The sequence below is a fragment of the Condylostylus longicornis genome, unplaced genomic scaffold, assembly GCF_029603195.1.
Source record: "Condylostylus longicornis isolate FDR11 unplaced genomic scaffold, ASM2960319v2 ptg000055l, whole genome shotgun sequence".
Taxonomy (NCBI): Eukaryota; Metazoa; Arthropoda; class Insecta; order Diptera; family Dolichopodidae; genus Condylostylus; species Condylostylus longicornis.
In genome coordinates, this window is record NW_026578024.1 from 8,026,491 (window position 1) to 8,051,965 (window position 25,475).

General features: G+C 24.0%; 2 protein-coding genes across 2 annotated transcripts in view; both read right to left on the reverse strand.

Moving 5' to 3' along the window:
- Positions 1 to 8,001, reverse strand: part of LOC129611781 (allatostatin-A) — a 64,578-nt gene extending 56,577 nt beyond the window's left edge. Inside the window, exon 1 of the mRNA XM_055525088.1 lies at positions 7,520 to 8,001. The gene's annotated coding sequence lies outside the window, so the exon portion shown is untranslated. The remainder of the gene's footprint in view (positions 1 to 7,519) is intronic.
- LOC129611982 (uncharacterized) lies at positions 721 to 24,429 on the reverse strand. Its single transcript, XM_055525421.1, has 6 exons — positions 24,384 to 24,429; positions 23,563 to 23,789; positions 21,462 to 21,715; positions 20,670 to 20,746; positions 20,285 to 20,386; positions 721 to 743 (listed from the first exon to the last, which is right to left on the reverse strand). Exons 1-6 carry the CDS (start codon positions 24,427 to 24,429, stop codon positions 721 to 723), a joined length of 729 nt encoding a protein of 242 aa, XP_055381396.1.
- Between the last annotated feature and the right edge of the window lie 1,046 nt (positions 24,430 to 25,475).

Sequence of the window (25,475 nt, forward strand, 5' to 3'; positions counted from 1 at the left end):
AATATTATGCAGCGTAAAAGCAAAGTAATGGTACCAAAATGAAAATTTTGAAAAAATTTTTTTGTTATTCATGTACATAACTTGATTAGGTTTGAGACATTTGTAATTTTAAATTTAATACAGTCGGAGCTCCATGCCTGGTACCATTCATTTTACTAGAGAAATTCACTTTTCATTTCATAGAAAAAACGATTCAATATAGTCATAATTTATGGAAACTTTATATTTATGGAGGTTTTGTGGCAAGAGGTTAAAAATACACCAAAATTCTGTCCATATTTCAAAATGCAACAAGGAGAATTACAAGACTGCATAAGTAAGTTTTCATCCTATACAAGGCAGCCATTCTACTACATTATGTATTGCGTCCTTACGTTATTGATTGTGAATTGTTATCAAAGTTAAAAAAATTTAATTTATGAATTTATTAATTTTCACACCTAATTGGTTCCACCATATAAGCAATTGCAATGTACATTTTATACAAGTATTTTATTTCTTTTATACATTACAATATAATACACATACATATGTATATTTAATTATTCCAAAAATTTTGCAATACAAGAATAATAAGTAACGTCTACTAATACGCTTAAACTTTTACATATAAGGATATTTTTACATATGTACGCAAAAAATTTACATTCGATTTTAATGCCATCTGATGTTTTTTACAATAATTGGAATTTTTTAATTGAATTTCATTGAATGTTCAATTTATCTTTGTCCAGTTGTTGTTTCTGTGAAATTAAAATTAAAGTTATATATCATTTACATATTTATAAAATTTAAAATTTCGTTCTCAGAATTAACTTGTCAGAATTTAATTTTGTATTACAATTTTAACTATGTGAATTAATTTTTTGCAATTTTAACTATAAAAAATAATATTGCGCTTATGAATTTATAGTATGTATGTGCAGTTGAATATAATTTATTAAATTATGAACATTTAATTTCTGAATTCACAAGAATGTTAGTTCAAAAATTAACTTCGATATCTTAAAGAACAATTTTAAATTTTGAAATATCAAAAAGTATTAATAGGAATTTTCAGGACACTTACATAAATTCGAATCTGATTCTAAATTAAAGTGTTCGAGTAAAAATTTAAGAGGTTAATCAATATTTTAAAATTAAATTGTCATGTTAACATTCCTGTTAAGTTAAACCATATCAAGTATACCAAAATTTCAATTTTTAATAAAATTACCTACACACATATTTACAAGGAAAAAATCGATCCTACTGTACCAAAAAAAAACCATTCAATATTTTAATGAAAATTTTTAAATTCATTCAAATTTATTCCAAAAAATTTTCAGAAATTTTCGTATGTACCAGTTTTTTAAGCAAAACAATTTTCTTTAATGAAAATATTTTGTTAACATTGAAGTAGGAACTGCTCTTTCTTTTTTGTTCTTATTTTCTTTTTTATTTTCATATACCGCCATAATCAAATTTTACTCGCTCCTTTATTTTATGTTTTAACTTTTGTGTATGTTTTTCAAAATTCTTAACACAAAAAAATAACACAAAGTTTAAATAAAAAAATAATAATAATAACAAAACAAAATTTAACAGCTTTTCTCGCTTAATAATCTTTTAATATTTAAAAAGAACCAAAACAAAAAAAAAAGAGTATAAATTTACAATATTTAAAAAGAAGCTAAGGGCAATTTTCTCATTTTAAATAATTATAATTGAAAATTATTAAGAGAACTTCTTAAAAAAAAATTTAAATAGATCATTACATTTCTCGCACCTAATCTCGTACGTTCTTGGAAAATTCTAATAAAAAATTATATTTTAGATATGTATGTGTGTGTTTGTGTAGAAATTAACAGTTAATATTTGAAATTCTCTTCATGAGAATTAAATTTTACCATTTCTTAAATATTTTGGAAAAAAATAAAGCTGCATGATTATTTAATGTGGTACGCGAGTCAAGACATAACAGTATTTCATGTGATAATTGAGTTCTTATTTTTTTTCATATTTTGTAAAATTTAAATAATGGTATTAGAAATTGCTTGTGCACATTATCTTTTTGATGCAATATTAAAATCGATATTATGTGCATAATACGAGTATATAAGATTAATTTTTACATTTGCATAATTTTTGTTATACATGCATTTTGTTATAATTTTAAGAAATTTATGTAAATGAGTGAAAATATTTTATTTCTAAATTTGTGAACATAACAATGTCGCTCGCTCTCATAACTTATTGCTTAAATATTTTGAATTTTAATATCTCTGTACTGGATTTATTCTCACGAAAGAGAAATATAATTTTAGTAATCTAAATTAAAAAATTGCAATGTCATCGCGTACAATTTTGAATATTACATTGATCATTGGATAAACGACGAAAAATATTGTTACTGATACGTAAATGAAATTATGTCATTTTTTTTAAATGAAGGAGATTTTCAATAAGAAAAATTTATACTCGTAATGTTGAAATTTTCTTTTGGTTTTAAAATTATTTTAAAAATAATGAAACTCGATAGCAAACTCATTGTCATTGTAAGATATTGAATAAAGAGAATAGACAATCGGAATAAATGTATGAGTAGCTATTGCTGTCAGGCTAATATCGTTGTTATGCTTGTAGTTTTAGCGATTTTATGCTTCTAACATGTTTTAAATTTGGAGTTTTGTTTAGCATTAAATGGAGTGCAAAAATATTGGCGCATTTATGCGAAAATTTCAAATGCAAACTATTTAATTTAATATTTTTTGGGCGGCTGGAAAGTGAAGGCCCTTTTAGATTCTGTGAGGAAGATAGAGAGACTTCAGCACATCTTCTGAGAGAGTGTCTTGCTCTCTGAAAGGGTTGAGTGTGTGTGCCCCGAATTTCCCTTCTCGATCGCCAAAGAAGAGACTTTATTCTAACGGCGGCGGATTTGTGCCTCTCCACGTCTCACAAGTTGCTCGAGTACATTAAGGCGGTAGATCTCGAGCGGGTGCTGTAGCGCCGTGTCCCGCACTCAGGAGGAGTGCACAATAGATCATTATACGTGGTCGTGGTGCACTGTTATCCTGGTTTTTTTACAAATCTACAAATCAAATCTAATATTTTTTAAAATTTTAATTCATTTATAGTAAAGCAATCAAGATATAATAATAAAATAATTATGTGCTTTAAATTAGGGTGAAATCACTAATATAAAAAATTACTAAAATAGTTTTTAATTATCTATAGTTTAAATAAATTATTTTTTTGGTCTATAATTAATAGATTAATTAAAAAAATTTAAATATATGCAATCCCTTATAGAAAATAAAAAAAATTTGCAATGTTTGTATAGCGACGGTCATTTTACAATAAAAATCAATGCATTTGAAAATATTTTTAAATTTTATTTATTCAAATAATTTGTATTTAAAAATTTGATTTTTAAGAAAAATTGCGTCCTTTATATAGCGATATCCGTATTTCACTTTTGTTAAGCACACATTTTAAAGACAGAGGTATTTTCATCGTGAATATTCTCTGATACCACAATTTCCATCACAAAATGTTAATACGCAATTTCGAAATGTAAATTCTTAAAATGAAATATTTACTCATATTTTTCAAGCATTTTCATAATGCATTCGTGTAGCGAACTAAATTTTGCAAATGAAATTTACACTATGGTCATAATATTCAATAATTAAAATGAGTTCAATTATGACATCATCTCGCTTTGAAAATTTCAGAATTGCAATACGTTTCTGAGATTTACGAACCAAAAACCTAATTCCCCAAAACACGAACTCTAAAATTTACCTTAAATTCTTACCTAAATACCTAAATTCTTTACCTAAATACCTCTTAATTTACCTAAATCTAATTATAAAATTATCCAAAAAAACAAAATTACACGAAAAATAATATTAAACTTATGTATCTCATTTAATATATAGACAAAATGGAAAAAATAATAAAAACTTTAAATAATAATTAAAAAAAAAAACATTTCCAAATAATTAAATTTAAATTAATGCAAATTAGCTTACTTTATCCCATTTAAATTACTTAACATTACATATGTAATTTTTGTAAAACACACATTTATTGAATATATCACACACCTAGCAAAAGATGGTCGCATTGTGGGATAAGAAAGATAAAAAGAAATAATAGAAATTATTTATTTGCAATTTGGATTCAGAGGAAAAAAAAATTTTATGTTAACAATTTTTCGAACTTTTAATTTGTTACTTTAAAGAATTCCAGTTCAAGATTTAATATTACAGCCACAAACCCACTATATATAGAAAAGCATTTTCAAAACTGATTTGTTCGATAAGATAACTTAGCTACTACAGAGTGCATCCAAGTTCACCTGCTCAAAAAGACCGGCAAATATTAATCCAAATGAGAAGAAGCTATTTAATTGTGAATATACTGTTAAATGTTTTAATTTCAAGATATATAACACCATAAAAGTTATTTTGTACTTCTAGACCCTGTAATGTAATTTATGTAAATTGTTCAACTTGGATATGAGAAGCTTAAAACAACATTTCCGATAGAAAACGTAATGATTTTGCTGCTTATAAACTTCTACTTTCATAAAATAATAATACCACAAATAAATAAGAAACAGCAATTGTCATAAGAAATGAGATTATCTTCTAAATTTCGACTTGCCTAAGTTTTGAAGTAAAAAATTCTGCTAATCATTAAATATTTTAACAAACAATTTTAATTCTAGGGGTGTACCTTTTGTAAAATGTAAAAATATTATGTAGGTTTACATTAGATTACGTTTATTAAATTAAAATATTCTTACATTTCTATTAAAGGTTAAAGATTAAGACAACAAACAACAAATGAAAACATTTTTAAGACAAAAAAAAACGTAACATTTGATTTCTTTCTTTTCTCTTCTCTCCTGTTTATTATTTTGACAGATCACCTTCATACATTTATGAATTCCTTATTAAAAAAAAGAATTACTTCTTAATAATGTAATAAATAATAAGAAATATATTTAGAATTACATAAGGATATATAGGGATAAATATGAATTTCTCCTAACCTACCAAAAATGTTCATAATATATATAAAAGTATGTGTGTATATACTATCTTTATATAGGATGTAAAAACGGACTTCTTTTATAATTTATAAAAAAAACTTATCTTTTGATCTTCTTTCGAACCTTACCATATTATATTTGAGAAGAACTCACTAGAGAGAATATGCTAATTTCTTGACATAGAAAATGAAAACTAAATAAAAACAAATATGTTAGTATGTATATATATGTGTATCAGTGAATAATTTAACATTATCATATTCTTTAAAATAATGAATATTATATAGGTCTTCTATTCTTCATCGTTCATAAAAATTTATAACACTATACTTTAACGCTTAAAAAAATGCCTGTATATCGAATATTACGGTATATAGTTGGAAGATTATTACGATTTACAGTCTGTTCCGGTAATATTTTTGGTATTGCATATAACACCTGTAAATTATGTAGAATAAGATGCCCTTTTGGAATCTAAACAATTTCTTATAATTATGAAAATAACTTTTAAGAGATTCTAGTAATGGGATGTTAAGAAAACACTACTGGGAATATTTATAAACAATTAGAATAGCAGACTTTTTATTGTAAACAGCAATTGAATTTGCGTTTCCAATTCTAACAAAGATCTGCAATAGCAGCACGTTTTTGTAATTTGCTTTAAAAAGCCTTCCGTTTCTGTTAGTAGAACTATAAAAGTTCTTCTATCAAATCGATTGCATAAGCTTTTGTTCTGCTTTTATATTCATAACCTCAATTAGTAGAGATCTCATTTTGGAGAGAGTAAAGAGACGTTATTGAGGTTACACCTCTTGTTCTTGTTAGTTACTGTTAAAATCTCTCGCTGCTAGAACTGCAAATGCGAATTCAACTATTGGCTAACTAAATGACTAACGTGCAAGACAATAAATTTTGAGGATCATTTAAATATTGCATTGAAAGTCTGATGTTATTTCGAATTAAATTATATTATTAAACTTTTTGGATGAGTTTACAGAAATTTGAAAAATTTCATAAGTAAATTATTTTTTCTCACTTATTTTTAGTTTTCTTTGTAGAGTATAGATAACATACATTATAGGTACACTTATTACATTTTGTAATTAATAATTGAAAATAAATTAAATAGCAAATTATCGAATTGCAACAGATTACAGCCTGTCTAACCTTATAGATAAATCCGACGCTAGTTATAGTTAATTAAATTTATTATTTTATTCCGATATGACATTAGTCAACCCTTTCCGATAAAATGATGACGGATAATAAATAATAGTTTTCTATTGTTACTAAAAGATCTCGTGCCCATTATGACTAATCTCTGTCTGTTACGAGTTAACGATATTAAAACGAAAAATGTTTAATATAATAAGAGTTTACTGTTCTCAAAATGTTATTTTGTCTACATTATTAAAATTAATATTATTATAGTTTTTAGTAAAAATTTACATTTATGTACTTATTTTATTGTAAAAAAGGAAAAATAATATTAAAATGAAAGTGATATTAAATTTTTCTTTAAATAAAAATGTTCCTGTTTTTTCTTGTTTTGTAGATTGAACTTATCAAAATAATAAGTTTTTTAAAAAATTGCCATCGGCAAAACTGCCTACAGTTAAGTTGAAAATAGAATTTAAATAGCAATTAACTTTCATTATTATATTCAAAGCAGAACGCAAGTAAAATTTGCATACGTATGTTAAAGACGCATATAGACTTATAAAGACATGAAATTTAGGCATAAAAAACCAATTTCTTTAGTAAAACGATTTTCTCCTGGAAACTTTAGGAAACAAAATGATTTTTTTTTTAAATTCATTAAAAATTTGAGAAGTTTTTGGTTTCCTTGTCTTGCATTTAATTTAATTTTTGGTTCCGTTTTTTTGGAAAATATTTTGGTAAGTCAAATATTAAATTTGGTGAAAAAAAACATTAAATTTTTAAAATTAAAAAATTGTGGGCCTTAAAATTTAATGTTCTTCATTAAAATTTTCATTTTGGATAAAATTATGAAAGAAACGGGCGAAAGAAATTCTTATATCAAAGTACCTGTGTAATGGTCACGTAATATATCTGATTTATAATATTCTTCCATAATTTTCAAATTTAACAAAGAAAATCGGTGCTCAAATTGGTATTTCATTTCAAGTCCACCGAAAATATTGAAATAGATTTGTAGCTTTTGTCAAAACTTGAGTTATGTATTGGCAATTGAATGTTGTAATTGAATTAAAACCAGTTTTGTTGCGTTTTCGGATTAAAATACAAATTAAATTTAAGCAATCCTTTATTCAAAATTTTACAATGAAACTGATATTAGCTGCAATTTATCAGTTTTAGCATAGCCTTTATTTTCACAGTTTTGCCAAAGAAATTCTTACTAATATTACCACATCTGTACAATAAATTACTTCAAATTAATATTTTTTTTTAAATTCAGAATTAAATTTAAATTTTTAAAAATTTTACACTTACCTTTTGAAAATCAGTTAATAAAACTCTTTACTTTCGAAGCACAAGTCTTCCCAAGTCTTAATTTTCTTAATTAAATTTTTTTTTTTTTGGAAAATAAAAAATTAATTTTTTTATTAATTATTTCTTAAAAAATTATAATTAATTTTAATTATAATTTATTTTTGTCAAAATAATAAACGAAATTCAGTTAAGACAACACTTTTGAATTATAACACTCTTTTGGGCCAAATAGCTTCTCTCTCTCTTTAATTTTTAATTAACTTTTTTTTAATTTTTTATTTACACTTTTCACCAATAATTACAATAATTTTATAATTATTTGTAATTAATCTTGCAATTAATTATATTAATTTTTATTTTTTTTTTATTTTAATAAATTTTTTTAGTCCAATATTCGGTATATTAATTTTGTTGCTTAAAAAACAAAAATTTCTTCTTGAAATTTTATTCTTCAGCTATACTTTCTAGCCAGAGGATTGTTATCGTTTAATGTTATTTCCGTTTGTTACTTTCATTTATATTCTAACTTTTCAACTCCTTTTACCAGTTGAAATTGTCAACAACAACAAAACCAAAAAAAAAAAGAGAAAATAAAACACAAGATATCAAAGGAAGAATACAACACAAAAAAAAATAAAAACAAACAAAATAAACAAATGAAAAGCAAAAATAACAGTACACACAGTAAATTGCAAATATGTAACTTAAATACCTACAAAAAAAATATCAGAAAAAATAATAAACAAAATCAAAAATACATACAGTTAAATTACTATCAACAACCAGTTGAATATTCACCATACATTTTGTTCTATATTCACCACACTTTTATTTTTCGTACAAATACATACTTAATATACATACTAAGCATTTATAGCTTAGAAATGTAAAAATTTGAAAAATGTTACATGTTAAGGTGAACTTAATAATTCTTATAACAGGAGCATGCACAGGATTAAAATTAAATTTCAATGTACGAGAAACAAATTTATTGAGTAAAACTAAAACATTTTAATAATAACTAGTAGTCACATAATAATTTTAAATTTTAATAATTATAAAATGTCAAATTCTTAAATAATATTTTGTTTTTTGAGTAGTTTACTTAATAAATAAATTTATTTTTTATAAAAAAATATTTAAAGGGAACATTAAAATTTAAATTTAGAGCTAAAATGACACTCAATTGTTTGGTCATAAAAGCAAAACTTTTGTTTTCGCTCTTAAAATATAATATATATGTACTTTTTACAAAACATTATAGTCTGTCAACCCTAAATATTTTCTATAACATCATATGACATTAAAAAAAATATAACATTTTTCACCACTTACTTCGTTTTATTCAAAATTATTTATGTGGGTATTTTAGATCATCGTGTTTTCAATATTTGAAGTTCGTTTATTCTTCGGGTTTTCAGTTAATATAACGGTAAATATAAATTTGAAAGTTATTACAGAACATGCGTAGAATAAAAAATCTTCATTATTTGTTAATCATAACTAAAACAAAAGAAAAGTAAAATGAAAACAATAAATAACCATCCTCTTTAATGAATTCACCAAAACAATGACGTCACTTCGTTCTTTATAGTTGAAATCAAAATCATCATAGTGAGTGTATGAACAATACGTAGACGTAAATAAATTTTTTAATTTACTTGTTGATATTTTGGTAATTCATTCAAAATAACAGTACCTATATATTTTAGATATTAATCTCTTTAAAATTTTTTATTAAATATTTACGTGTGTGAATTTACATTTGTCTGTGTAGGTATTAGTTTATTTATTAATTATTGTAATTTTTTATATATAGAATTCGTTTAAATTATAAATTTAAAACAAAAAAAATTAATTCTAAAGTTTTCTATTAAAAAATTAAACCAAACTTTTCTGAATTTTTATTGCAGATTTTCTGTACAAAATATACTCATATTATGATTCGACAATGATTGACATTTTGCAAAAGACAATGAACCGCACGAAAGATTGCAAAATAATCAATTAAAGTACATGTAAAAATGGATGCCACTTTAAAATTTAACTTTTAAGTGTTGACCGTCAAAACAAAAATATTAATAAAACCCTTGCATATCTTTTGTGCAGATACAAATCTATCAAAAATTTGATTGTCACAACAACACCTAATGCATAACTTTTGCGATTGACTTAAACCAATGCTGCAAGAATCTTTGAATTTCTATATTAATTTCGAAAAATTGAAAAAATTTTCATTGAAATGAAATGCGATTACAAGATAATTCTAATTTTGAACAACTTGCATTTTACATGAAATAAAAAGTTTTAACCAATTTAATTTTGCATATCATCAGGCTGTGAGATTTTAATATTTGCAAAAATTATTTTACTTTTAAAAAAAATATTTAACTTTTTCTCCGTTTTTTTTTAACAAAGCTACGCATATTTGCAGTACATTTACGTAAATAGATACATGATAATTTGACAATTGGTATAATTAAAACTTTTTATTAAAAATTTTCTCAGAGTGTATATGCAATGACGCACTTCTTTATCATTTAATGTGCTTCTACTTTTCATATTGCTCTTTGAATTTATTGCCTCTTTTATTCTTCTCAACATTCATATTTATTTCTTATTACACACTTAATTTCACATCTTCTTTCTAATAGTAATAAAGTTACGAAAGTAAAATTAGCATAATATTCTTCTCTTAATTTTTACAATTTATAATAAAAGTAAGAATCACTAAGTGTTTTCTAAAATAAAAATTCATATATAAAAATGGAAAATTAAAATATTAAAGTGAAACTAATTTGACGCCTTAATTAGATTGAAGTTTGTTGTCACTTGCCAGATCTGATTTGTTAACGTTGACTTTCAAAAACTATTTTGAGATGGCACTAAATATTTTCAAGTAAGAAAAATTTCCAGAAAATAAACATGATTTTTCGTCAAAAATCTAAAATTGAAAAGGATGTAAATATTTTTAGTTTTCAGTGGTATTTTTAAAAATAAAATACGCCTAAAATTTTCAAGAGATTAAAACGCCTTAGATTGTTTCTTTTATTAAATTCTTAAAATTAATTTAAAAATCTTTAATAATTAAAATTTCTTAAATATATTACAACTAAAAATAGAAGGGAGAAACGAAACTAAAGCCAAATTAATAAAAATGCTCACAAATTAACAATTTCGTCATATTTGATAGACGTTTGGTTCTAAATAAAAAATCTCTACCATGATACAACATAGTCAAACATTATGGCCGCAAAATAACAAAATGGCAGCAATAACAAAATGGCCCAGTAAAACTTACCGTTATCTTAAATTTTTGATATTGGTTTTCTCTAAACAGAAAGTTATACAGGTGTGATATTTAAACAGCTTTTAGACATCAATAAATAATTCATTTCGTTAGAAATTTTTTTGCACGTCCACTCTATCAAAAGTTGTCGCCATTCGAAATTTGTAAAATTTGAATTTCCACTGCATTATATTTCTGAAACTTTCGCAAATTTCTATAAAAGCAACAAGTTAACGGTATCAATTATTTGTAATTCGACTATTTTGTTAACGCTTTTGTCAATTCTTTTTCACTCACCCTAAAAGTATGCAAAATTTTGATATTCCTTGGTTTAAAATTAATTAAGATAATGAGTAGCTTGCACATTGTTTTTAAAAGCACTATTTTCATCAGTTCAAGAGAAAAGTGTTTCTTTACAAACCGTTGGTTTGATCCGAATTTGTTTAGCTGAATTTGAACTTAAAATTCTCTATGAATTCTATGTGCATACGTTAAACTAATGTAAATAAAACACCTTGAATATTAGAGATTTTCTAAAATCATTTAAATGGGGTCCGCACTTTACAAATCAATTCAAAAGTAAAATTTCTGTTTATTTATAAATTTCTATATATTTATAATGATCTTCTTTTCATTATTTCTTTTCAAATGCATGTCTTCTTAAATTTACTCCTTAAAATTTGGAAAAAATTAGAAAAATGGTTGCAATTTGTCAATGCAACGCAAACATGGTACAAATATTTTCAATTCTTATTATGTCTTTTATGTAACTAAAGTGGGTGAGATTTTTCATAAGAAAACTATTTCTATACCCATTTAGTAATTGTATTTAGAGGAGTAGAAAATTATGGAAAATATTTTTCATAAAAATTCAAGGTCAACTAATTAAAACGTTACAGTGTTTTTCCGTCTACTATACGGATGTATATGCACATACATACGATATTGTAATTTTAAATCTGTGATGACAGAATGAAAAACAGATCAATCAAAAAAATTTTTACTCCCATCTCATTTTCATTGAAAATGTCAGGTATGAAAATGTTTGTCCATTAATTTTAATTAAAATCAAACAATTTAAAATAATTGCTAGTTTTAAAAGCACATTAATATGAACTTGTAATGTAGACGAATGTATATTGTATAACAAATTAAAAATATTAAAATTTTTTTTAAGCAAAACTGTTTTCTCCACATTTTTTACTTGACAAGACATTTAATTTAAAAAATAAAATTATAACAATTTTTTATGTAGCAAAAATTCACTCTATTTACAGTCATAACAGCATACACGCTCTTACTGTCGTTATTTTCCACTAAATGTCTTAAATAATACACACGTCTTAATACTCGTAGTAGAAGTGCTGGGTCTCTTATAAAAATGAAAGCAACTGAGTTTTGTGATTTTGTTCTAACTTTCGGAATCAATTGATTTCCTGTTTTGAATTTAAGAAAGAAGTGGGCACAATTGAGATATTGTATTTTCAATTGGGTAAATTGAGATATGCAATTAACAGAGACAAACTCCATACAGACTCTCTATACTTAAATATTAACATTCTTTTTAAAGAAGACATGTAATTATTTGTGATTCAAACTGTTAACTTATCAATTCATTGTAGGTTTTAATATGTTGGAACAAACACTTAAAACTTCAATTTAAATTTTAAATTATATTAAAAATTATTTAATTTTAATTTGTATAAGTATTTCCAGGTCCCCCTTCTTTATATTAAAATTTTGATATCTATATTATGATATAATCTAAAATTCAACAATATTACGTCAATTAACGCTTATGCTAATGCCAAAATTATGACTGAGTTATGCAGCCAAAAAAACATTCATTGCTGTATATGAAGACAGTAACAACGATGACATTTCTTACTCTACAATATTGTGATTCTTCTACAATATTCTCTTCAACATTATTTTACAACTACTCATAGCTACAACATTGTTTCTTTTGCAAAGAATTTAAAGTAAGAAGATGCTTCATAACACTTTAAAATAATTTAAATACGTATACTGAGTGTGTAGATATACTAAGTCCCATAATCTCATATGCTTTATCATTAGAATTTTTACCAACTTTGTCATCGTAAACTTCTATATTTCTTCTTAAAGTATCTTATATGCACAACATTTTTCATATACAAAAGTATATCATACAAGCTTATTATGTAACACATAAAATTATTCAGATATACTTACGAGCATACTTTTAACAAAAATACCTAATTAAGAATTTTCACCTACATAAAATGAATTAGCATCACACCGACGAAAAAAATACAAAAAAAAAACACTAACAGAAAGAGAAAAAAAATGACAACCACGTGTTTTACTATGAATCGCAAAATAAAATTAATGGGCCACTCGAGAATAACTGTAGAATTAGAGTAGTGTATATACAAACAGTTAAACCAAAGAGAGTTAAATATATAAAAAAAAAAAAAAAATTTAGAACAGTTAAAATGTAATGAACTAAATAACACTTAAGTTCGTTGTGTTTAATTACCCCAAGGTTATAACAAATTCATCTAATTATGTACCATCATAATTTTTGACTATTTTGCATAATAATAAAATGAAAATGAAAATAAACAATAGAATACACAAAAAAAAAAAGAAAATTTTTATTTTATTTTCATTTAATTCACATAATTTCACACCTGTTGGAAAGATCTCGCATATTACGCGTATATAAAGCGGCTTTTAAAGATATTTTATTTTGTAACATTAAAATAAAGAAAAAATTAGAAATTTACGGATTGAATTGTAATATAAAAGGTTATGTAAACCTTACAATACAGGTCTACTGCACAAGTACAATCTAAATCGATTGTAATTGACGCTTTAAATTAATCAAGTAGAACACGTAAATAAAATTATTGTGTATTATTAACAACATCAAATTGTTACCTTAACATTGATCGAGGAACTCAAGTTACTATATTTTTAATTGAGTAATAATCTTAGATAATTGATTAATATAAAAGTTGATCAAATACTAGCTCATTATATCCGCTTTTTCCTACAATAACATCATGGCATTTAAACTGACTTGAACAAATGAGTCAAAAATATTGAGTATATTAATAAGATAAAAATTGAAATTAAATAATGTTTTAGAATTTAGATCTTTAATTTATAATTTCGCTTAAATATGGCCACCTATTTTGCAAATGATTCAATAAAAGAACTAAATTACAAATTATTTTAAAAAATTCTAACAAAATTTAACAATTTTAACATTTCAATTGCGAAGTTATTTAAAAAAAAAAAAGGCCAAATAATCTCATATTACAATGAAATACTCCAAAAATAGCACCTAAACGTGTACAAAATTACAAATCATAGTAAATCCTTAACACATCATTTAATTTGTATAAATAGTAAAAAATTTCGATAGCATTTATTTGTATTCTTTTTTTAATCTAATATTCTTATATGTCGAAGGATACTTGTGTTATACACAATGTTTAAATACATTTTTACCAAATTTTTCGAAATCAAATCAAAAAAACAAAATTTTTTTGTTTTTCATTTTGTTTTGACTTTCGTTCTAATTCAATATTGAATTTGGAAAAAATAAGACTCCTGACTTACATAATTGCAAAGGATCTAGTATATTTAAGAGCCCAACAACACCATATTATAAAAATGATGAATTTCACAACAGAAAAAAATTATATACAATAATGTCCTTTGATTTTAACAAACAAAAAAAAATTACAAAGAAAAGCAAAGGGAAATTCATAATAATTATAAAAACAACAACAACAACACGCACATTACAAGCTACATTATGTACGTGTATTAAAAAACGATTCGAGTATCAAAGAATATTTTAAGTATGTGGGTAGATGACGTAATTAACTACATAAACATTAAATACATATATAAAAATTCTTATCATTTTATATACGTTTATACATTCGAGTACATAATTTATAACGGTTTCTAAATTCAAAGAATTTATGTACACAAATTTTGTACGTACATATAGGTGCTCTAGATAGCAGTAAAATAAATTCTTTCATAGTTCTCTCCATCACATAGAAATGCACTGTAGAGGCAAAGAAGTAAAAGACAACAAAAAAAAAAAAAACTTTTTTTATTTTTGTTGTGTTGCGGTATGATGTCAAAACAATATGACAAGCGTGAGAAAAAATAAGCACATAACGAATGAAAATTCATTTTCGCCTACATGAATTTATAAAAATTTCCACGCAGTTTTTAAATTTTCATTTTATTTTTTTTTCTTCTAATATTCTATTTCTTTCATAAATACATATATAAATACGTATATAAATGTATTATATGAATTGTTTGAAAAAGGTGTCTGTATAACACATATGAGTAAGTGGGAACGTACGAGTCTACAGTGAAAATTTTATTTCTTAAAATACAATCAAATTCCGAATGCAAAAAATTTTAGTATGAAACTTACTATTCGCAATTGATTTATGTAAATATTTACTTTATTATACTAGTATAACACAACTATACAGCAACATTATTCAGCTATTCGTTAGAAAACTTTTAATTGCAGGTACAACCGTCTGTCATTTTCTGAAAAGTACATAAGCTATGGGATTTAATTTTGAAATTTTGTAGTAATGCGGTATATTTATAAAACATTAGTCATTGTAAGTTAGTACTCGTAATAAAAATAAAATTAGTATTAATTTTATGAAAATTATGAAAAAATTATCACCCACATAACAGTAATTTTAATATTTTTAACATTAATTTGTACAACATAACAGTACTTGCTAAATAATCTGTAAAATTATACTGGGTTTAAAAGTCTGAACAGGCTTTTATACAGGGTTTTATAAATAATTAACTGTCATAATTATTAAGTGTTATATTTTAGCCTGAATAATTGAATCTAAATTAACTTCTTTTATGTAATATTCAAAATATAAGACTATTTTGTTTAATCCCTTAATAACCTGACAATTTTTCATCCTATTTGAAACTAATTCTCAAAATTTATGATTTTTAAAATATTTGTCAATCTAAATGACAAACAAAATATTTCACCTGGTCTACATTATAAAAAAAAAGTGAAAATATGTTTCGGAATATGAAAGTTACGTACATATTCCAAAATTAATTCGCAATAAGTAAGGCAAAAATAAACAAAAGAGATTCTTTTCCAACGTAATATTTTATATTGATGCGTTTGCAATGCAATATGTCAACTTGTTGCATTCCATGTTATTCATTGTATATTATTCAAACGTTGTACGCAAATACTACAATAAATGGAATTCAATTTTAATTTATTTACTAAAATATTTTACACGTAAGGCGTACATACATACGAACATATTTGTAAATGTAGTTTGCAAATAAAGGATTAAATTTTAAAATATCATATTGGTACAAAGTTCATTGATTTCGTTATAAAAAAAGAAAATTTGTTAATATTGTAGTTATTTTAATAAATTTGTTTTAAATATTTGCATATTATTGTATAATTTTAGAAATTATTTTTGGATATTTATTTTGACATTAATTTACAAAAGTTGAGTTTTATAAATTTAATGTAATAGGTAACTAAATTTCTGCTAACAATAATAGTCTAATATGAATATTTTATACACTGTTATAACTGTCAGGAGAGCTAAATGTTTCTTGTTATAGGTTAAAGAGTAAATATTTTATTCTATAAATTTTGGGCTGTGCTTCTTGTTAATGTGACCTTTGTAAAGTAACATTAAAGCAAAAACCATTAATTTTCCATTAGTTAGAGAATTTAATTATTAAATTCTGTTGGTAACTCTATACGATCTATATAGTATACAGGAAATTACTTTAATAAAACCTCAATTGAATATTTATATTGCAACATTTTATTTCAAAATGACCATAAATTTCTCATATTTCTGCAATCTTATCTTAGCTGTAATCAATAAAAAAAAAAAATTTTTGTTTTATAATAAAAATAAAGTTTTAAAAGTATGTTTATTTAAAAAAACATTCATATATATAAATTTATACAGAAACAAAGACAACTCTCATATTATCTGGAAAATAAATTTTATAAATTTCACCATATACGAAACTGTTCACAAATATAAAAGTAAACAATAAAATTTTCAATAAAATATTAAAAAAAAAAATAGTAAATAATACCAATGTCAAAACCAAAACCATATGGTGGTTTATTTCATATTTTTCAACATCAAAAAAAATTAAATATAAAAATCTCCTTTTAAAAAATTCACAGAAATATTTGAACGCATATTCCGTACAATATAGATATATTGTACGGAAGACAAGAGAAAATTAATACAAAATTATTATTTACTTAGGGAAAATACATAAAGTATAACAATCATTGTATTACATTATTATTGGTTTTGATTATAATGAATTAAGTTGATCGTATAAGAAAGTTTTCTTATATAGTTACCACTAAACTGTCATATTTAGCTATCTCCATTACCAATTAATATTAATACAAGGATATTATTAGATCCTATTGTATAATAAATGAGAATAAGAAGGTCATAATGTACTTTAATTTCAATTAATAGACGTCATTTCTTTTTAAATTTCATTGAGCTTAAAGAGAAGTCGATGATACAGAAAATATTTTGCAGAAAAATTTGTTTTTTTCTTAAAGACTGTAATAATTTCAATTTAATTATATTAGACTTTTAACATTTAGAATTTTTTAAAATTTACAAACAGCTAATTATAAAAATTAAAATTTACGATATAAAATTAAACTTCGTATTTAAACTTAAATCAAAACATTATTCTTTATAGCTAATTTATTCGAGACTCGATTATTTAATAACTAATGCAATATATTAATTCAATAATAATGCTTTTAATGTTTTCATCTATATATTCTTGAATTTTTTATTTTTTTCCCTTCCAAAATTTTCTAAATTCCAATGCCATTCGATATTTTACATAATTTTGAATGTATATCCTTAAGACATTTTCATGCATATATTCTTAATATATTTTAAATCTACGATAAAGCTCTATTTCAATAAAAAGTATGAGAATAATAAATACGAGAAACAAAATAATGAAGACTCTTATTCTGTGTAATTTCTGAAATATTATACAATGATATTATAATATGAATTTAACAAGGTTATCATATAACTTCATTTGCAACAACAAAAAAAACTCATTATAAATAATACCGTAATGAATACTTTTTCTAAGAAAATTCAAAAATTTAATTTTCCAATTGATTAAATTTTTTTAAATAAATTCAACTCTAATTTATAGAATATACACTTATCTAATTCTAAGAATAAATATATCAAAAGTGCAACTTGTATAATTAAAAATATGGTGACAGAATAAATAAAAATGAATTGACTTGATTATCACGAAATTTTATAAAACTTACAAAAATTTTTTATTTTATTAAATATTTTTTTGAATATTCATTTTTGAATCTTTTATGCTTGTATAATTAAAAAGTTGCATTCTTCTCATTTATCTTTAATTTTACGTGATTAATATAAATGTAGCATAGAAAACCCAAATATCGTATATAGACGGATTTTATTATGCATTGAAAATTCTCAATTTTAATGTTATCCGTGGTAAAAATATTATTAAACGAGAAAAAAAATAGAGTTGACCTTGTCAACTCTGTGATACCCGTACGAATTTGTTATCCTATGTGCGAATAACTAATGTGCCATAACTAAACTTAAAGTTGCCGTATTACCATATTAATTTATGCAAAATTTCAGTACTATGTGTTTTACCAAATTCCGGTTGTGCTAAACTACTATTGAAGTTGTATGGCAGCTACCAGAAAGAGCCAAGAAATTTTAGCGAATTTTGTCAAGCACATCGGCCCTACTAATATATTCACTTGTGTGAAATCTCAATATCACAGCTTTTATAGTTTCTGAGATATAGCCAAATAACTTTTGAAGTTGTATGGCAGGTACCAGAAGGAGCCAAGTAATTTCAACGACTTTTATCAGGCACGTTGGCCCTATAATTATATTCGTTTGTGTGAAATTTCAATACCACAACTTTTATAGTTTCTGAGATATAGCCAAATAACTTTTGAAGTTGTATGGCAGGTACCAGAAGGAGCCAAGTAATTTCAACGACTTTTATCAGACACGTTGGCCCTATTAATATATTCGTTTGTGTGAAACTTCAATACCACAACTTTTATAGTTTCTGAGATATAGCGAAATAAATTTTGAAGTTGTATGGCAGCTACCCGAACCGGTACCCCGATCACGTCCAATTTAAATAGGGTTCTGGCACTTACTCCAATAAATTATTTGTGAAAATTTGGTGAACTTAGGTCAATTAGTTTTTGAGTTATCGTTCGGACGGAATCAACTCAGAATTCGACGCTGATCAAAAACATACACTTGAGTCTATATCTAACACCGTTATTTCTTAGCGTTACAAACGGTAAGGCAAATTTAGTATACCCTTTGAACATACGTTCGTACGGGTATAATGAATACTAATGAAAAATCGCACTCAACAGTTATACAAATTCTAATTTAAAACAATCTCTTGAGACAATTTCTTCTTTATAACTCATTTTTAATAATTATTCTCATATAATGATTAATAATAAATGCGAGGTGAGAAATTCATATAATTACATTGTTATTATTATGTTATTATGACATTTTCAACTCAAAAATTCATATTAAGAAAATTTAATTCACCTTAAACTAGTAAGAAATTTCAATTCATTGCAATTAAAATGAATGCTGCCTGTATTCATTTAATTTTTTGAATTTTGGATTTTTTTTAAGTAAATTTAAATATATTAGATTCGATATCTTGAAAAATTAAGTAAAAATTTTTAATATTAAATTTTAAATATCATTCATTTAAAAATGTAGGGATACATAAAGGGTTAATTCTTCATTATATTTAATATTTTGTTGAAGACTAATAAGTATTTAATTAAAATTTGTTGCTAATATTTGCAAATCCAAAATTTTCTGAAGAAACAAAATAAAATAATTATATACATTAATTTACATGAAAATAACGAAAAGAAATCTTCTGTTTTATAAATAAATCTTTACTTATATTCTTTTACTATTATATTTCAAATACTTAAACCCTACTTACTTTAAACTAATAAATAATAATACAAATATTTTACTATTATTAAAATTAACTTAATAAATATTTGTAATAATAAATTGCAAACAATTATAAAATTAAAAAAAATGAGCCTCCTGATGATATGCAATTTTTTTTGATATTTCAGAAAACTTAATACCAATTAACATTTGTAAATATTGGTAACAGAACGGCTATTTTTCAATTAATTTTCTTTAAAATAAATAACTGAGATAATTTAATATATGGAATTTCGAAAAATAATGTACAAACTATTGATAAAATGTATGTTATAAAAAATATACCAAAAAATTCTACATAAATATTAAATAAATTAAAATTATATGGTTTCTCATTATTTCCACGATATATATAAATAACAATTGGTTCTAATAAATACATCATATATGTTAATTTTGATAAATGTATAAATATATAATGTGATATAAATTTACCAATTTTACCAGCTTTACCAATATAATTTAAATAGATTATCATACCGACAATAATTTGTACAAATAAAAATCTTACTAATGAATTAGCTAGACTATAAATTACTTGTGGTATAAAATCACGAAATATCATACCAAAACTAAAAAGTGATAATATTATAAATGTACAGATTAACCAAATTTCTGATGAAAATGTCTGTAATACAAAAAAAAATATTTTATTTAATATTTAAAAGGTCTACAATTTCGAATATATATATTAAAATAAAATAGGTACATACCGGCAAAATTTTTTTACATTTATCAGAATTTAAAACAATTCCGCTAAATATACCACTTAAATATGGAATTATTCTTGTCAATGGATTTATATAAAGTATATTTTCGGTTTTCTTAAAATTTTCCAAATAAAATTTATAATTCTCTTTTGAACTTATATGAAACGTGTATACAATCGAAACAATTAATAATACAATATATGATAATGTGATCATAAATTTCCGACCTCTACAACATAAAAATACGATTTGAAAAAAAAAAATAATAAATAAACAAAAAAAAATCATATTATGTAAAAGAAAAAAAAATAAACTCCTTCGATTTTTTTTTTTCTTTATTTAACTTACTTTGCATATATGAATAAACCAAACAATGTTAAAATGTAATATTGCATATCTGCTGAAAGATACCATACCCAACAGGCACACATGTCATCATTTGAAAAATATCCTTGAATATATAATAGATTACGCCACCAGAAGTCACTGAAATAAAAAATAATGTATAAAATTAAAAAAAAAAACCAAAAAAAAAAAGAAAATGGAGAAGAAAGGATACTTTTAAAAATAATAAAGTGACAAGCCATGGAATTGATTTTAATTTTATGATCTTGATATCAAATAACAATACCAAGAATATAAGTAGAATACATTTGTAGATATAAGAAAAATAGGAGTCTATACTTAGAATAAAAAATAATATTATACAATGTTGTATTGGAGAAAGATTCAGAATTCATCTGTATTAAAGACAATTCACTAAAGCTAATTATATTATTATTAAATTTTAAATATTACATCCTACTACTCACCTCTTACAATATAAATCCTGTTCCTCCGAAATATAATATTGTGAATTCTCTTTCAAATATAATGCTGTTAAATGACTTAAACCCATTGTTAATAAAAGTCCTGGTGTTAATCTTATATAACGATTTAATAATAATCTCAAAAATTTTATACTATTTTTTATAAATCCATTTTCATTTATTTCCAATATTTGCTTTTCATTTTGTAGAAAATTATAAACTAAAATCATTGCACCAATATAAAAGAAAATATCAACAAAGAATGGCATTAAAAAAAATATTTGACCATATAATTTATATGAAGCTACAATCATCTCGGAACCATTTAATGTAAAATATGTTGAAAAATAAATAAGATGACCACCCATAATTAGAATACATGCAATAAATCGAATTGAATCAATACCAATTAAATTATTTGTTGAACATTTAGTTGATATTAATTGTTTAAAATTGGAATTTAAATTAAAACAATTCAAAATTTTATTTAATAAGGAATTCTCCTCTGTTATATGAAAAATATTTAAGAATCCTATAATAAGTATATTTATAAATAAAATATAAAATATTATTTTTGATTCTGATCTATTCAGAAAATTTTGTAATGTTGGTTTTCTTGTCTCAACTACTTTCAATTCTAAATTATAAATTTTTTGAATATTCAATTTTTTTGATATAAAATATTCCCGTGCATATTTTTGAATTTCATCTTTTGAACAAGAACTTGGCATACATAATCCAATATGTATTAATGGCTGAAAATAAAAACAAATTATTATTTTAATAAATTTTTCAATACTTCAATTAATAAATTTTATAAAATTTGAAACAATAAATTTAGACTGAAACGTACGTATGTGCACATATATGTGCATCTATACCGGGGGTGGTCAAACTGCAGCTCAAGAGCCATATGGCGCTATTTGAAAAATTTGTATAATACAACGTTATGAAAAATTTCATTTGTGTACAATTAAGAGAAAAAATACCCATTAAAAACTGCCTAAATGAAAATAAATAGTCGCGTAATTGTTTGTAATCGATTGACTCAAGACCTATTTTGAATTTGTTAACTCTCATTACAATGTAAAGTTGTTATTAAACTTTGAAGTAAATAATTTGTACAACTCTTGCCACGGATAAAATTTGTTATCTAGAATTTTAAATCACTTAACTTTTTAATACTGTTTTGCGGCCCTCAAAAAACTCTGAATTTTGAAAAACATTTTGGACTGAGGAGCTTGATGCGCAGCCATCCCTGGTATATTTACGTACTTTGCTGCCATTCTTACAAAAATATTGACGTCATAATACAAACAATCAAGTACAACTACCGAATTTTATTTACAGATTTCGACTACAATTTTTTTTTAACAAATACCATAGCATTTTTATGTAAAATTTTTTTTTTGTTAAATAGCATTGAAATTTGTAAATTAAATAAAAAAAACAACTGATTTTCTCCAGAAATTCTTTAACATTTTTTTTAATTTTGCGCTCAATAGCCAAAAAAAAAACTCGCCAATTATGTTTTTGAACCCTATAATATTTGTTAGCATCCAGGATATTTGATTTCAATAAGATTTTCATAAAATTTTTTACATTTAACTTGAATTTATTAAATGTCTCATTGTTAAATTCAAATTATAAAGGGTATGTACTTCAATGTATTGAGCCAAAAGACTCGAAAATCATGAAGAAAAAAAAATTCTTTTAATTGATAATAAATGGGATAGAATAAAAGATAAAAGCAGAAGAAAAAATAATTCACGCAGAAAATTATTCTTAGACAACTCTTTTTTTTTGTTTTTTTCCCAATGTGAAAACAAAGTCTAAAAAGGTCAAGATACAGGTGAAATAATTAATTAACTTGGAAAATTCAATAATGATTAATAAACAATAAACAATTAAAAAAAAGTAATCGAACTGTGTTGTTACGGAAACCTTGCATATTTTTCCTTGCCTTATAATTAAATTCTAAAAAAAAAAAAGTCGGAAACTTTTTTTGAACTGAAAAAACTTTTGTTTTCTGTTCTTTTAATAAACCTACTCGATTTTTCTATATGCACAAATTAAACAAAAAAAAAATATTTAATATACTCACTGTATGCCTTCCAAATTGTGTAAATTGTTGATCATCAGTATAATTTGCAAATATAACAACATATTCCATTGGAAATTTAGATTTTTCACTTGATAATTTTGAATTTTTCGGGTTTATTGCATTAATACGAAATTCATTATTCAATCGTTCACATTCTGTTCTTGAACCAACCCAAAAATTTTGTCCATAAATAAATGATGATGTTGGATTTCCAGAAGCATCCAAAACTGTAAATTTAGTAAGTAGAAAAAAACTATTAAATCAATTGATTAATTATTATATTTATTTCCCACACTGGTAGTGTTAAAGGTAATAGATTTGGTATGGGAAACCGTTCAGAGTTGATCCGCAGTAGAGAGAGTCTCTGGATGGTTACGTCGACATTACAAGAAAGCTGCGAAAGATCGATCCCCACAAAATATTCGAATTTGTCAGAAAGATAGATCTCCAAGGACGTCTTGTACGTGATAGTTGGAAGAAAGGTTGATAGTTGTACGAGACCAAAAATAATTAAATTAGCCCTACCAATTATGGGCAGTCTATTCTTAAGTATCATGTGTAATATTTTACCAAAGACTTTTGAGGTATGAAGATGAATAAAATCACAAAAAAATCATGATTACAAGAGAACTATATAGTAGTTTTTGTAATCAATGTAGAAAAACTTCTAATCAGTAAAAAATTTTTTAAGAAATTGTAAATTCTTAAATCGAAATATGCGATCGAAATATAAAAAACTTGAGAATAAATTTAAAATTCTATTAGAATTTTTAAATTGGCTCATTCGGCCCATACTGTACAAATAAAGTTAATAAACTTACCTTTTAATGCCCATAATTCATTCCTGTTTAAAGCTTTTATTAACATTTTACTTTCTTTTAAGCAACGATCATCTTCATTATTAAAATTTATTCTAGAATCAGTTACCACTTTTAATACACCATAAACAATATAATTTTCAGCGAAATTTTGCCGTGATTTCAAATAATTTTTACTATTTAAATTAATGCTTGTTTTATTAACATGAAAAGTATTATTCGAAAGTATAAAAACCGGTAAGCCGATTATCGTAAACAAAAATATTTGAAGAAAATTCTTCAACATTCTTTTGCGTTTCTATTTTCTACCGTTTCCGTATGCTTTAACCAAAAAAAAAATTTTTTATGATTAAAAAAATTTTGCTTCTTCTTCTTTTCTACTGTAACTTCTCTTGACTAAAGATAGACATAAAATGGTAGATTCTTCGATTTTCTCTAAAATTTCGAAATAATCAAAAATAAATTTTTAAGTTCATCTTAGCGTTTTGTTGGTCATATGACGGTTGAAAAGTGAAATCTTCTACGTTTCATTTGATTTTTTTATGTTTTTTGTTTTCTGGTTCAATAGGTTTTTTTAATTTTTAATATTTTTTAACTTATATGTACGAGTAATCGAAGATGAAAATTAACATTTCCTCATATAAGTTAAGAAGTGGAAGAAGAAAACAAAATGAGTTTTGAAAAGTTGTAATCAATCAATGAAAACAAAAATCATAATTACGACACTCATAACTGTCAAGAGATTTGTTTACTAGGGCTGATACCAATAAATAGAGATACCAATAAACAGAGGTTCAACAAAAGAATAATCCTAATTCGTTAAAATATTTTGGGAATAAAAAGAGATTTTTTAATATTGTAGTACGGTAATTCAGAATTTGTATAAGATGGCTAATACAGATTTAAAAGTTATAAAACACACTAAAATAGTGAATTAAAATTTAATATTGCACCTCTGCTTTTTTGCGCCTCGTTTGTTTTTTTCCTACCGTAACTATTTGAAACTAAATAAGGCTTTGTAAAATTGTTGAAAATCCAATGAACTTCTCAACACGCTTGGTAATATTACAAAACAAAGGCAAAGAAAGCAAATTA

Excerpts from the sequence above, each read along its gene's own strand:
- LOC129611982 (XM_055525421.1), bottom strand. The coding sequence starts at position 24,429 with ATGTTAATAAAAGCTTTAAACAGGAATGAATTATGGGCATTAAAAG. Across the intron at positions 20,387-20,669 it reads TGTTTTAAATTCTGATAAAT|CTGGTAAAATTGGTAAATTT; the intron begins GTAAAAAAATTT and ends ATATTGGTAAAG. Across the intron at positions 744-20,284 it reads AATTGTTATTTATATATATC|AAACAACAACTGGACAAAGA; the intron begins GTGGAAATAATG and ends TTAATTTCACAG.